This window comes from Stegodyphus dumicola, chromosome 6 (assembly GCF_044657685.1).
Source record: "Stegodyphus dumicola isolate Sdum_Otavi_A_Nest chromosome 6, ASM4465768v1".
Classification (NCBI taxonomy): domain Eukaryota; kingdom Metazoa; phylum Arthropoda; class Arachnida; order Araneae; family Eresidae; genus Stegodyphus; species Stegodyphus dumicola.
In genome coordinates, this window is record NC_140773.1 from 87,665,659 (window position 1) to 87,682,124 (window position 16,466).

The 16,466-nt window shown below is 29.3% G+C and overlaps 1 protein-coding gene across 4 annotated transcripts in view; it reads left to right on the plus strand.

Annotated features, from left to right (window-relative positions):
- The window catches only part of LOC118190329 (uncharacterized), a 315,144-nt gene that overhangs the window by 242,625 nt on the left and 56,053 nt on the right, over positions 1-16,466 (plus strand). Inside the window, exon 1 of one of the 4 annotated variants that reach the window (XM_035361032.2) lies at positions 3,265-3,568. The exons of the other annotated variants lie outside the window; for them this stretch is intronic. Coding sequence (XP_035216923.1) covers positions 3,481-3,568 — 88 coding nt within the window. The 5' untranslated portion in view covers positions 3,265-3,480. Of the gene's footprint in view, positions 1-3,264; positions 3,569-16,466 lie in introns of those variants that run through there. 4 annotated transcript variants of the gene reach the window in all.

A 16,466-nucleotide genomic window follows, 5' to 3' on the forward strand; every position in this document is an offset into this window, starting at 1 on the left:
GTATTCTTTTTCGTAAGGTATGATTTGCATCATTATCAATTTGTAAATTTAGTATGAAAAAATCACTATAATGATGAAAAATATCTGATTTTAAAATACATCATAATTTTATATATTATGTAACAGCAAACTATAATTATTGGCCCAAAAATTTAATAATTTTAGTTATTTTTTAGAAATTCACTCTGTATAAATAATTTATTATCCGACATGAATTCGCCTCAAAACATTTTGAAAGAAATATCCTAGTTCATATCGAAATGACAAAACATAACTTAATAAATGACAAAAAGTACGACAAAAATCCAAATCTTCAGAAAATTCTTTATGAAATCGCAAGTTCTTACTAAATTTAAGTTTACTAAATTATTTCTGTCTTGAGGTAAAAATAACTGAAATCCAAAATTCTGACCTAAACATAAATCGTTAACACAATGTTACTCTGTGTGAAACATGTTAAGTGGTAATTTATTGTAAGAAGCAATGTCTAGTTGGCATTAATTTTTCAGCTGTAGGAGATGTATGATATACGCTTCGTATTTTTGCTTTAAGTTTAAAAATTCGTTCAGAAATCAAATATATTGTGAAAAATAAAGTTTGAAGGAATAGAGATAAAAATCAAAATAAATAAACTAAAATAAAAGTAAAAATAATTCACTGAAAACGAAAGCGATCTGTTTTTAAAGCCATTACTGCATTTTCAGCATAAATAGCAAGCAATAAAATATTTGAATCTCCATTTCAGGTTCTTTAATTTCCTAGAAATTGCCATTCAAAAAACATATTGTTGTTCCAAAATTCTAAATTACTTCCACTCAGTTTTTAAATCTCATGTTTTTTCTTCTTGCTGCTGAGATAAATCATAACCTAAGGAAAGGACTTTAAGCAAACACAAGGCAAGAGAAAAGGCTTCATTTCCTGTCGTCGACCCGTATCGGGCAAATAAACCTGCTGAGGTTTATTTGCCCGAACTTCAGATAAAGAATTTTAGTAAAATACAAATATAAATTGCTGCTTGGAAGCAAGCGACAGAAAATAAAAGTCGTTTGCAGTAAGATCAGAGAGAAAATATGACATTTTTTTACAGATCAAGAATTTTAGTAAAATACAAATATAAATTGCTGCGTGAAAACAATCCACAGAAGAAAATCGTTTACTGTAAAATTAGAAAGGAAATACGACATTAGTGATCTAGGATTTAGAGCCTAATTACAAAATTTATTTCCTGGGAGATAATATCCTAAGACTGCTTCGCATCACACGGTAAAAAAAAAAAAAAACAATTTTAAGGCACATCCTTGAAAAAGTATTAACTTTTTATAGTCCATTTGCTAACAATTTTATCCATTGCTTTATTGAAACCGAATATGTGTCTGATTACTTTGAAATATATCGAGGATTTCTGCAAAATACTTTCACGCCAAGTTTCACTTTTGTTTAGTAACAGAGCTCAAATTCGAATGTGTCCCTTTCATCCATTTTAGTCAACTGTTAATTTCTAGCTTTCATTTTAGTTCTCAGATTTATTATGATATAAATTTTATTTATTTTATAAACAAAAACATAATCGCAGAATTTCTGAATATTGCAGATGTTTTTTACATATATTTTAATTTCATTAAGTTAACAAAGAAAATTATATAATATTCTTGAAAGGTACAATTCATACACATGTGTTATTTTATCACTAGATTTGCGCATTCTTCTATGCTTTTCATCATATTCTTGCTTTTGAAAAATTTGAGAAATTTTTTTTTTCCAAAATTATTTAGAACTTATGAAAAATAATTGTACAAAAGTTGATAAATTTTTCAGAAGTAATGTTAAAATTTTGGAGAAGTTTAGGGACGAATTAGTTTTTAATGTAATTTAACAGCTACTTGTTGCTCCCAATTTTAACAAATGCGTGTAATTAAGAAACCATTCTGTGATAATTATCACATTTTAAAATTTTATTAGGTTCTTTGAATATAGTAAAGCAACCGAAGACTCTTTAACTGAGGACAGGGATGCTTTCGTGGAGAAATTTAAAGGGAACTGTATCATATTCACGTTATACATAAGGAAAACTAGGAAAATCAACCCCTCACCCAGCCTGCTTGTCTGAAGTCAAGCCCAACTCGAACTACGAGTAATTAGCTGCCATTCGGCCATTAATAGGACAATTACTATGGGAGTTATGCAAATGATTTGACTTAAACATTTGTAAGAGCTTCAGATTCCCTTAAAATATTGTTATTATTTACTTTTATTTATAAGGATTTTCGGTTGAATTTAATAAACTTTATCAACAGCTTACTGAAAAAATAAAATTTTGCTTTAGTGTAGAAGCAAAAGTTTTGGAAGATTTGTTAAGTTCTTCAAGATGACTTGAAAATAGCAGCATTTCAATCATGTTACAATATATATTTTTTTATTTTTAATAGGATTAAATTTCTTTTGGAAAACAGCAGATCACCAAAATGAGTCAAAAAGTACATCTTGTAATTTATTTCAGTTCGTTTAATACATTTTGGTAAAAAATGTATTAATAGCTCAAAATAATTTTCCGACTTTCTATTAGGATCGCCTATCTTTTTACTGCTTCAGGCTCCAATTAAGCCTATCTTAGTGTCCAGCTTTGTAGGACCACTGGGCGTGTATATTTTGTATTAAATTAACTTTAGCCTTACATCTTATCGGATTTAAAATCCGACCATTCACGTAAATTTTAAATTTAATTAATCATTTTTTGAGATCAAGAGAATTTACACGAGGATCTGATACTACAAAAATTTAATCTGTTCATTGATATTTATGTCACTTAGAAGCTGACCATGTAACTCATATCATCTAAAATCGTACAACCCCTTCTCCCAAGACTCCAAAAATATTTATCACAGAGTGGAAAGAAGAAAAGGTGAGGGAAATATCAGAACATGAGTAATGTATATAAAGAAATATCTCCGATTCTTTATGGGAATTTTAAACATCACCTTGTTTTTAAACTGTACCTAATGATGGCGATCGCATAACGTGACTAAAATATACTGAATTTGAATTCCTGGAGTTTTTTCTCGGCAAAACTATAAATGCGTGACGCCACACGAAATAGTGGGTAGTAACTCCATCGCAGGTCATAATATTGCCATCGCAATCATCCTACCCCCGTCACTTGTCTCTCACACTGCATGCCCTTTACACCCCCGAACACGCTCACGTGCAGTGCAGACAGACCCCAGGAGCAACCTAGAAGCCACTTCGCCTCGTGCCGCCGTGGAGCGATGCTGCTTCTCCTTTCCTGGTCTGACAATAGTTTCGAGTTGCCGCGCATCATTGACCTTGTAAGTAGAGATGGCTGGTGGCAGAACAGAGTTGCTGACGGACTAGCGAACAGCGTTAGTGGAGCACTGGCTACCGCTGTTGCTGTTGGGTACGATCTGTTGGTCTGAAATCTGGTCGAGTGTGTATGTGTGTGTTGTTTTTGTATTGTGTTCCACGATGGAATTCGGACGTTTCGCTCTGGCTATGGTGGGTCATTTCATAGCCTCCCTTCTCTATGTGCTACAGAAGTTACACATTGTCAACGGTGAGTTGGTTTTCGATTTGAATTATTTTAATAAATGGAATAATTAATCATTGTTCTCTTCCGGAATGATGATCATTCTATCAAGTACATTCTTCAGACGAAAGAAAGCAATCGAAACCATCGCGGAGAAACAGATAAATGGTGTCTGTTTATATTTATACATCTGATAAACAAAGGAACAAATTCACATTTTAATACTATTTAAATTAAAAAGTAAGATCTTCACTTCCAATCCCATTTGATTGAAAACTGAAGAAAATATTTAACAAAGCAGCAATGAAGTAAAATGATCAGACGTAACTAATTAATTTTTATTCTTTTCTTAGACTTCATAGCCTACGCTTTCTTAGACGCGCTTTGTTGTTACTATAATTATTGTTACGTATATTTTATCTCAAGTGTTATCATGAGCTATGAAATGTTGATCAAACATTAAAAAATAGGGTCTGCATCATAATGAATTCATCATTTCTTTATTATATATCATGGAGGAAGGCTAACAGCATAAAATTTCCTTCGTTTGAAGACACATTTGTTTAATAATTTTCTGAAAGTAAATTATTTGTTAAATATGGTATTACTTTAAACAGAAGAAAAGTCTTTTTCATTAAACGTCGTTCTGATAGTTTTTTTATTATGTATTTTACACATCTTCTACAGTTCTAAAAAATTACTTAAATGTAAATAATTATTTCTTTAAAACATTAAATACCATATTACTGCGCTTTGTTAGAATAGTACTTTGAACATCGCGCAGCATGAAATAACTCATTAATTTAATAAATATAAAAAACATTATATATATATATATATATATATATATAGACTTTTAAACTTAATAATTATTTATAGACTTTTTATATTTTTTATATAACCTTTTAAACACTTTTCCGTTTAATATTAGTGCTTCTTTTGCGAAATCAGAAAACTTTAGCTTTTTCTCGAAAAATGTTTTATCATTGATAATTTTTATTTGATTGTACAGATTTATATACTATATGTATACCATATGAAATATAAGGCAGAAAATATTTTGATGAATTATCCATGTAAAATCACATTAAAGGTATGCATTGTGCATTATGGTGTACTGATTAAGAGAATACGTGAAATACTTGAAAAAAATAGTGCATTGTTTTAATGTACTGAAAGATGCTTTTTTAAAATACAAACAGATGTAAATATAATTCCTGCTAATTTTAGCTTAACGTCTTTTTACCGAAGTTAAGCCTTAATATATTCACTTGATTATTTGACCGATTAATGCATAAAAATTCTAACATACCTACTTTAGTATTATCTTTCGTCTCTGAAAACTTATTTTTATGTTAAAAATGTCTTTAATGGAGTCTTTACAATATTTTGGCCTTTACATTACATAAAGTTACATAAATTTCATCCAAGGAGTCTACAGCATATACTCGCATTCTAAAAAAAATATATAGCACTTAAAGTTTCATGTGGCTTGGCAGTTCTTTACAGTATTGCTGTTCGACGCAAAGTAATAAAATTCATTTGTCTTTCAACTCGCTGTTATTAAATTTCCTCAATGAAGCAAAATATTAAAAAAATAAACGCACTTCATAATAATTTCCGTATTTACTTAAATAATATAGCCAAATGATAATGTCTAATGAATTTAATTCACTTAACTTATAGTGTATATACAACATTATGAACATTTACGGTACCACTGTTTCTAATGTCATATGTTACGAACCTTTGTAAAGAAAATCATTTGTTTTTAAGCGAAAAGCAGTTAGAATAAAAGCTGTAAGGATTAGAAGGTTTTTATGTGCATTAGGCATTAGTAAAGGTTTTTGCTAAAACCTCTGTAATTAGAGAAAATTCAAACATTTCTAGAAAAGAGGAAAATCTTTGCTTTCACTAATTAATGTTGGTAATATTTATATAAAACAATTTGTGCTTGTTATCAAAGTCTAGAGATGAAAATTATACTAATACATTACGTAAACCACACCACGTTTACGTAGAGCAAGTATTACTGCAATTTAATTTGTCCTTGAATCTTCTCTGCGAAGTCTAAATTTTATCCTGATCGTTTGCGGAAAGTGTTTAGAGAATTCGAGTTTCAGAGAAGAACTTCATGACTTTGTTGATGCTTGTTTACCACTAAGCGCCATGTTGCATGTAATACCTGATATTATATTTGGAATATTCTTTTACGTATTAAGTTCTACTGTTTTCTTGCTCCGAAAACTTGATCTTCTAAATGGTATGTAAATTAAATCTGATTAAATGAATGTTTAGCTAGATGGAATCAGTTCGTTCATGCATAAATTTCATGTAACAATACTGTACATTTAAAGTATGTTTTATCATGAATTGATAACATGTAGATTTTTTTGAAATATAAAATCTGTAGCCAATAAATTATATTACGTTTGGTTTGTTTAATCTGCGTTAAGTAATGCAACTAAAGTAATTGTAAAATTTATATGTTACGGTATAATACATTTATTTGTATTTAATTCATATGGTTAAAATCAAAAAGCAAACAGTAAATGCTATATTTATGCGTATTTAAAAACATTAAGAAAAAAAATATTTTTAAATTTTAAAATGTTAAATAAAACACATGCTTCAATCCGTGCCGTGTCTTGCATCGAATACATATTGGTAATGCATCTAAATTCTACAAATATGAGGATAATTTGCTTCCTATTCGAATTTGTTTATTTTTTGTACAATTATATTTTAGTACTTACGTATGCAATTTGAAATTATTATGTTAAAAATAAACTTACTTGGATAATGACAGATTGCATAAAATAAAAACAAATTGAAGTTCACTTCTAAAAAAGAAAAAAGAAATGTTCTTAATTGAAGAACGAACTATTTTAACTTAAAAGTAACTAAAATAATTTGTTAATTTCTTTTTAAATCCACGCTCAAAACTTACACAAAATAAGTGCAAATAAGATGAAATGATGACAATTTTTAATAATGTATGACAATCAAATAATTAGTACGACTTATTAAGTACGCGTTTTCTTGTTGTTTAGAAATGAAAAAAAAAAAAGATACGTTGGATACTCATATAATTTATTTTATTTCCTAAGTTTTTATAATTTTTATATATGTAGCGTAATACTTAGTTATTTACATTATGTATTCTTAAATGATAATCAGAATAAATTTTGAAAGCAGCAAGGTAACGCAGAACATGAGTATATGTTCAACAAATTAAATTATCTTTCAATGTGAAGTTTTCACTGCTTTTAAATATTCTCACTTGAGAATAATAATTCATCTTTTTTAAGCACAATCTAATATAACTGTAATGGAATCTACGTACTAAAATATGCGGCAATCACAAAGAAAGATTAAATTTTGAAATCAGAAAGTTTCTTGTTACAAACGGTTTTAACTTATGCATTAAAAGTTTAAATTACGGTAATAATTTGACTTTAGAACTGTTTTGACAGCAGGAGTGGTATGCGTTATCTGCTAAAAAAATCATTTTAAAAGTATAAAATTAAATGACTTGTTGACTTGGATGTAAGTTTACATAATAATCTGTAAATCATAATAAAATAGCATTTTTGAGTAAATGTTCTAAAATGCGACATTCCGTATTCAATTGAATAAATAGCTTGAGGGTCCAGAATGTGTGTATATAATATAGTAAGTAATATAGGTTAAGTAGCTATATCAAGCAATCTGAGTCATCTAACCTGAAACAATACAAACCGACTGTTCACATCAAATATGTCTCTGGAATATGATATCCGCAGATACGAAGGCCAGAAGACATGACATGACTCCTAATCAGAACACTCGAGATGCTAAAATAGTTCATCGCCATTCTTGCCGTGAGGGTGATTTTTCATCTTTATTTCTGAGACAGGATGGAAGTTTCATCTGGAAGCCAAATGTATCTTCTTAAAGACATCCTTGTGTACGTCATGGACTAGATTAAAAAATTAAATAGACCCCTTAGTATGTGTTGTATAAATTTACTTTACCTAAAGATCTTAAAAGACTGATGTTCTCTATAATATGCTGACACTATACATATTATGATGCATTCTATGAAATAGAAATGCATAGTTTTTATGAAACTTAAGAATGCATTTCTGTTTCTATGAAAAAAGGAAGAAAAAGGAAAAAGTGGGAAGAAAAAGCTGATAAAAAAAGACGAGAGAAACGATTTGTTATTCAAAACAATCTTCAGTAGCTTTTATTTTGGGTCACAATAAGTGAAGAAAAATGTATTTTTCAAACAGGACTATATACTGGATTTTACATAATCGTCAATCTAATTTCTATGAATAATGAAGCATTTGACAAGGACACTGAGCCACATTTATTATCAAAAATCAAATCCTCTTGTTTACATTTGTCACAGTTTTAATTATCTAATACCTGTAACGAAAATTTTTGTTAAAGGAGGCATGATAAATATGTAAAAATATATTTCTTGTAATAATTGATTATGTAAAATTAAAGCAATTAAGTTACAAATGGAATATTTAGCGCAACTGCTATAAGAAATGTAATAATTTTCAAAATAACTATTGAGGCATTGCATGTTTGAAACCTTCTTAACTCCTCAAAGGTTTTTAATTAATGTAGAGGAAATATTGGGTTTCTAAAACACAATTAATAAGTGAACAAGAAAAATCATCACCTAGTTTAATTTCTTTTCTTTTAGGTTTCAGTGAATTTTTCAATTTTCGATTGTAACAAAAACATGTTTAGAAGAACCAAGAATTAAACATTTTGAATTCATTACTAGTATTTGAAACACATTGGATTTTTATCACATATTTCATGTATATAATATTAATAAACATTTACGAATCATGAGTTTTTCTTTTTTGTACTAAACGAACACTTTCCGGACTAACGTTTAATTTTAAGTATAAATGATTAAGTAGTTTATTAATTTTAATATCATAATTCTTGCTCCTCATCTTCAAATTATCGCTTTCAAATGCTACACGAGAATCTTTTGGAGAGCCGCATTTAATTATCACAATTCAAAGTATTTTAAACTTTATATAGTTTTATGCCTTGCCTCGAGTAAACAATTTCCAACTTCTGTTTGAGAGATCAATTTTTAATAACAGATGGGAGATTTTTACAGAACCTTGATATTCTTCGAACTTGGTAATACGATTTTCCGCTCAAGCGCGTCTGACAACATTCCACCTTCTTTGACTGGAAGAAGATCGTAATCCATTTCTCAATTTAGAGCACAATCTTAGTTGTTCGTTCTACGTACTTGTTCATGTGAACTTTCCCATATCCTCAGTGCAATGATTATGTAAATTTCATCTCACTTTACAATTTCAAGTTTTGCTAGAAGGGATTTAAACCTTAATTCCTTGAAAACGAAATTACTGTATTGAATACTAACACACGGATTCTAATATTTCTTCTATTTCTGTTTGTTTTAGGACATTGCCTTTTTTATATAGATTCAGTAAAGGATTTTTAATAATTTCAGGATTCGAGGTAAAATGTTAAAATACTTCCTGTCATAAATGCTAACACACTAATACACACATATATATATATGTATGTTATATATATATATATAACATACATTTAAGGAAGAAAAATGACATCTTATAAAATATATATATATATATATATATATATATATTATATATATATATATATTATATATATATATATATATTATAAGATATCATTTTTCTTCCTTAAAATAGTCTTCAGAAAATCATATTAACTTTATGTGCGAAACCTAACATTTAAAAAGCATATTAGGGTAATTTTTCATTTTTTGTTTAATTTTTTAAAGTAAACATATTTACTTATCTCAAGGTAAGATGTTTAGTTTAATTATTTGTTTCAAAATATGACCAACAGGTTACACACACACATACACACACACACATACATACATATATATATATAATGATACCCAAATTACAAAGTTTACCGCTCAGTGTAGATGATTCTTTCAAGAATAATAGATTCCCTTCACTTAATAGAAGCATCACAAATTAAAAGTCTGTACATAAAATAATGCAAAAGGATTCACTTTAAATACTTTCTTAAGAAGACAATAAATAATAAAGATATAGAAAGTTTCAACCTGGAAAGCATCATTAAAAGGATGATAATTTCAATTTATTAAAATGAAACTCTCCACTAAAACAAAAAATACTTTGCCCTGCCCATATTACATCCGTATGAGTTAAAGTACTTATTATTCAACAAATATTGCTTTAGATTTAGCGAATATAAAGGATGCGAAAAACTCCAGTAATTTTCTTGCATCTAATCCAGGGAGAATAGGTATATGTCAGATTATAGCCTTTGTTGGGCAACTTAAATTCATTCCGAACACGCAGTAATTTTTTCAGTATACCTGCATGCCCTCTGAACCTTTTATTTTAGAATTCAAGCAAATGTCGCATTGTTTCGGAGCCATATTCGAGATTATTTTACGGGTTGAAAAATATTTCAATTATTCAGTTATCCCTCCTAATTATTTCTCTTGCATTGTGTCTAAGCAGCATTTCGGGCCACATTGAATCACACCCTATCTTACAATATGGCGTCTGAAATGCACATGTGATACGCAGTCGTCGGGAATTGGTTGATAGGTGGCCTTTCTTGAAACCTTCCTCAATTATGAAAGTATTGTTTATTGTGATAAAGTAATAGGCCTTTCTCGTTTTTATCGGGAAAAATTTCCTGCTTTTGAATGCTGAGGACGACTGACCGAATTTGAAAGCAAGTCTTCCTCTTCTGAGATGATACCGTGGCACAAAATTATCAAAATGTAAAGGAAATAATTTTATCTCAAAAATCTTAATTTATAGTTTCTGCCGCTGCATTTATACACATTACTAACAATAAGAAATACGCTTGTATAATAAAATAATTGCTCATCATCTCTTTTAAGTAAAAAGTTAGCCTTGAATTTAAATTATATTTATTATTAGAAACACTGAACCCGAAATGGTGAAAAATTAATAATGGACGTTGAATTTCGTAAAACAGTTAAATAGGGTTATATAAAATTAGAAAACTTGTACGGATTTATACTTATTTCAAATAACCAATTTTATTTAATTTCTTATTCTTTCCTATAAGCCTTCATTCCTCCTAATTGTCAGCACCAGAAGATTTAAATTTGGTAGCGCATGTGAAGAAATGCAAATTCCACCTTGAAGAAAAAGTTTAAAAACAGAGGTTCAGTAGGAAAGAGAGTTAGTTAGACTATTGCCGTCACTTCTGTTGCTTAAGCGTCTGCTCTCCAGAGTTATCGCTGGTTCGCGTGGCTTAATTGCATTTACTTGCTGCCACTAGTTTTCCTCGGGGGTTTAAGAAACAGGAAGTATTCTGAGCCCTGTGGTTTAGTTCGACGACTTGTACATATCTTAAGTCTTTAGTTAATTCGTTTTGATTTCTGTTACCACTCAAGCAGAGGCGTAGTTTGTTAGAGTCAAGCTGACGCATTGTAAAGTTTAAAGAGTTAATAAAGGGTACTTCTAACCCTTCTTTTGTGCAGTTACTACTCTTACAGTTCTCACACACGAGTTATCCAAGAGGACTCTACAAACTAATATTAATAAATTTATAATAAAATGATTAGAATTGTGAACCCACTAACGACATTAACTATTTTTTCTCGTATGGAGAATCAAGTTACAGGGATTTCAAAATTTAGTCTAGAATATTATTCATAACTACTTAATTTTTTATTACATGGCTCTCTGAGTGGTATAGTCTTTGTACATTTCACTTTAATACGCTGAATTATGCTGTGCCAACATTAAAGAATTTCAAATGAAAAAGAAAATAGAAGAGGTTTTGAAAAACCTGTCTTCAATCTATTTTTTTAAATACTGATTCTAACCCTACAGCCTTAGTTGCAGATTTTTTAATGTAAGAAAACTGGTTTGTATACACGTTACACATGGGAAAAACCACGATATCGCCCCTACAGCCAACCGTTCGCGGAATTCGAACCTCGGACCGAACTACCAGTGTTCAGCAACTTTACCTCCTCTTCAGAAGCTGGTGGGCTTCTGAAGAGGAGGGACTTGTATCTCATTGCCATCGAAATCGATAAATTCTATTAAAAAATCTACTCTCCTTTTTACCTAATTTTGCGAATCGAAATAAATATTTTCATGTGCAAAATTTTGCGGAAGTATTCGTAAATACTTGCAGCTAAAAATTCCATCATGAGTGCTGTTTTACCTGACATATTAATCTTCAAAATAAGCAATCTTTGTTTTGTAGCTGCTCCCTATTGTCTTAAAATTACGTCAGTATTAGGAGAAAAAACAGCACGATCAAAAATTCTTCAATATATTAGGAATATACCCGTGAATTTGGCACGTAAAGATATAGAATTTTTGTTTTCCATACATTCTATTAAAAGGAATATTTTCCTAATTGCATTTTTACTCTTTGGCCTCTATCAAAAAATTAAATTTTGTTTCTACAAAATCTTTTCACCCTCTGTTTTCAAACTATTTTCATAAAAATTCTTTAATTTCTTTTAAGACACTTTGTAACTATAAGGCTAGGTCATAGTTAATGAACCTAGGCATGGATATCTTCTTTTCGGAACATTATTTATAGTAATTATCTTCAGATAATGGAAAAGAGGAAACGATATGACAGAAAAGTTAAAATTTGATACAAAATTATTCAAATTTAGTAGTTCAGTACTCATTTAGACGAGCATCGAGTTCGATTTTCCATTAGTGGAAAACATACCATGCTGTTAAAACATTTTTTAGTTCTTTTTAAGAACATATGTATGTTCACTTTCTAGATGCAAAAGAAAGAGAATAGGAAAGCCCTGCTGTTATTTTTCGAAATGTGCATCTTTTGACGGTCGTCTCCTGATACTTTATCATGCATTGATGGTTTCGTTGAAAATCCTGGTTTATTTACTAATTAAAATATCTTTCCTCTTTATTGAGGAGATACGAAATTTTGGAAGTCTAGCTTATAAAAAAATTTCTTCTGTTATATAAACAACTTTGTGAATATTTATAGTATATGCTACATTGAAGGAGTTGGCGCAAATTGGTAAACTAATTTTGCATTGATTCAAATAGCTTATTTTTCAACTTTATAAGTTTAAATGAATACGTTTTTAAGGAACGAAATTAATTAAAAGAATTAGTTATAATTCTGAAGCATATATTAAATAGCCTATAAAAGAAGCATAATGCTAAAAATGTATTTTTGCACTGCTTTTATTTTATAGCAGAAATAAAATTAGTAACATTGGTCATCTTTTCTATAGAGATTTATAAAAATTCTATATAATCTATATAATTCTATATATCTTATAATAACAATATGTGACAGACAAATTTACTATTATTTGTTTTTATTTCAGTTTGCAGCGATATTTAAAGATCATAAAAAGAATTTTAAAAAGTCTGAAAGCTTTCAGATTTTATGTTACACCCAAAGGAGCGTTTGTTTTGTTAACACACACATGCACGTTTCGAAAGCATTTGGGCTAACGCCCCTTTTGGTTAAAAATATTTAAAAACAACATATTATAACAACTTTAGAATATCCGATAAACAGTTTCACGCGCTGGAATTTTTTTTTTTTTTTTTTTTTTTTTTTTTGTTTGTTGTGTGTGTGTGTGTGTGTAGTGTTGTTATTGCTCGCTTTGAAATCGTTAAATTTGTTAATCAAAAATTCGTTAAATTTTTTACAAAATATGAAATAGATAATAAAATAAATTTGGAAATCAAAATTCGGGCTTCCAGGTGCCCATGTTCGTGTAGGATTACGTAATTCAAAATTTGATGGCTCTAGGTACCGTCGTTTTATGACAATAAACACACATATCGTCATACAAGCATACATTCATGCAGATTCTTCATCATTTAATTTCTTTAAATATGATTCAAGGCTGTAATATTTGGTGGCAACAATTTAAAAGTGATTCAATTCTTTTAGTGATTCGACACAAAATGCCGTTTCGAGACTAATAACTCTTCTGGGCTAATGCTCCTTTAGGCTAATAATATGCGTTTATCACAAATTTGGTAATCATAAATGTTCTGCAACTAAGCCTTAGAAATATTATGAACGTCCTGAAAAATTATGGAATCTAAAATATTATGCAATATTTTTGTAAAAGCGAATTCCAGGATATCCAATCCAGTTCTGAGACTACATGTTGTAACTATTTTATACATTATATTAAGTTCTTTTCTGGTAGCTACACTTGCGGTTGAAAGCGATTGAGCACTTAAGAGAGATTAGGAATTCAAGAAACCTTTAGCCAACATCAAATCCTCTTATAGCTGGTAGTCAGTTCTTCGTGCGCCTCATTGCTTCCTAGATACTTCGATTCGCTTGTCAGTTACTGACATCTCGTAACAAAGAATCTTAGATAAATTTTCACTTAATCCTCGAAAAGCAAGTTCTAAGCATATATTGAAAAATAAACAGTGTGACAGTTCAGAGGATTGTGATGGGAAAAGTCATCACCCTTTGAGCAAAAAGTAATTAAATAAAACTCCACTAATGATCAATTATGTTGATTCCTTTGATGTTAGCCTACTTTCTCCCCCTGACCTTGGTTAACTAATAATAGTACGTATAACATTTAATCGTGTAATGCTTTATTATTATAAACGCATTTTATCACTCCTAATACTCAGAAGTTTGTTTCTTTTCCTTTATTTTATTTATTATTATTTTGTTGTTGTTGTTCATCTCAGAAATTGTGTGATTTCTGCGTGGATATATGAGAGTTTGCTACAGTTTCGCCCTCAAGATATTTGAGCTTCACTTTGGAGCTATATAAAACTCATATCTCTTGAATAATTTCATTGATAAAGATTCATTATATTTAAGAATAAATGAAATAGTGGCTATTTTTAGAATCACGAATGTTATTGTATAGGTAAATACAATAGCGTGCATCTAGTATTTGTAATTCGGAACTGGTATCATGATTTTCAATTTGTCCACCAATTCACATAATCACAGTTGATATGCAATCCAATCCAACTGTTGAAATCATTCCAATCCACAGTTGATATGCAATCCAATCCAACTGTTGAAATCCATTCCAATCTACAGTTGAAATCCAATCTAATTCACATAATCACAGTTGAAAATACAAGAAAATTTTATTCTTTCTTCTTCGTCTTCCCTTTTTTTTTCTGTATGTTCCATTTAATTACCAGTTAGTTAAAGAGAAAATTTAACTATAATGGGGGATAGTTCTATATAGTCTTTATTTGCATATTTTTATTAAAGAACATTTAAATTAAATTAACTCGTTATAATCTTTCTCTAATGAATTAATTTGTTATACATTTTCTTAAATCGAGTTTCTACACTACGATATAATAATTACCGAGAGATTATTTTGAATATCTTATTTTTGTGATTTTTCACTGCAAAGAATTTTTTTTAATTTTAAGTGCCTCTAAACGATTATCTACACTGAATAATAATGCGTTATATTTTTGTCTGAACAAATTACTTTAAAGTCCAATTCCACTCAGAGAGCGATTGAAATCGGCTATTAAGTAAAATCTGAAAAATAACTAAAGTAAAAAAAATAATAATAATTGTTTTCTATTGAGACAGTTGATGGAGCCTACACATGCTTACCTAATGATTCATCTTCATTTAAAAATCCAATTTTCAGTAAATTTTAAATACTTTGTCATTTAGAATGTTAGAACGAACAAGTCATAAGGTTTGAAATACATCTGATTATTTGTTCTTTTTAATGTTCTTTCCAACATTTATTTTTTAATTTGTTTTTTGTAAAAGGAAGATAAAATCTCTGTTTTAAATAAAAATTGGGAAAAAAAAGGTAGAAGCTTAATAATGCGATTGCTAGAAATAAAATAAAACATTTAGATAGATTTTCGGTTTTCAACAGGTATAACGATACGAATAAAACGATGCGTATAGCAAAAATACTTACGAAATTCCTCATAATACTTAATATAAGAAAAATATTCTTAGACATTCTCATTTTCTGAATTTCTGATTTATTAATGCTAAAACTATAATGTAATTATTTCTCTAATAAATGTATTAGGGCTGTATTTAAAGTGGATTAAGTAATTGTCATTTTTTTTCCTCGAGCAAGAATGAATAAAAATTTCATTTTTGATGATAATGTACTTTTTACGCATTCAATACGGAAGGAAATCCTGTTGATCATACATTATTTATTCTCCGAGGCTAATTAGGATACAAATGAATTTCTTATTTCAAGTTATCAAGCATTTTGTTCTGATATCTTTAATTCATCGTCGAAACTCTAGTCAGAGGCATTAGATTCAATCGCACATATGAGACTTTTCTCCATGATATTTATGATGGCTACTAAATTTGTGTATTCCTACATAAATATATAAGATCTGAAAACTCGATGACTTTTATTATCTTTAAAATGGAATCTTAACCTACTGTGAGGAAATTCGTCTATCAGAACAAAATGCTGTTATCTAATAGGCAGGCACTGTATATTGCATATACGGAAGAACAAACTGCTCATTAATTTATGAATTTCTTAGCGCTAAGTTGCATCATATCTACTTCAACCGAACTGCTAATATTTTATCCTCGACCATGCTTTGTTTTAAATACAGAGACAGCCGTAACCGGAAACTCACTTCAAAGTACCAAAAGACATTAAGTTGACAATTCCTTAAGAAATTATTCTCTTCTTTCAGCGGACAGGATATTATTGAAGGAATAGATTGCATTGTATTGTTATAGAAATAGTTTGTGATTAGCAATAAATTGCATTGTCACCACAGAGTGTCAATATTATCCGGTTCATTGGATAACAAAACTGATTACAAAGTAATGTTGTTACAGTTATGCAAACTATCCTCAATCAACAGCTCACTGGAATAATTTTGATTGA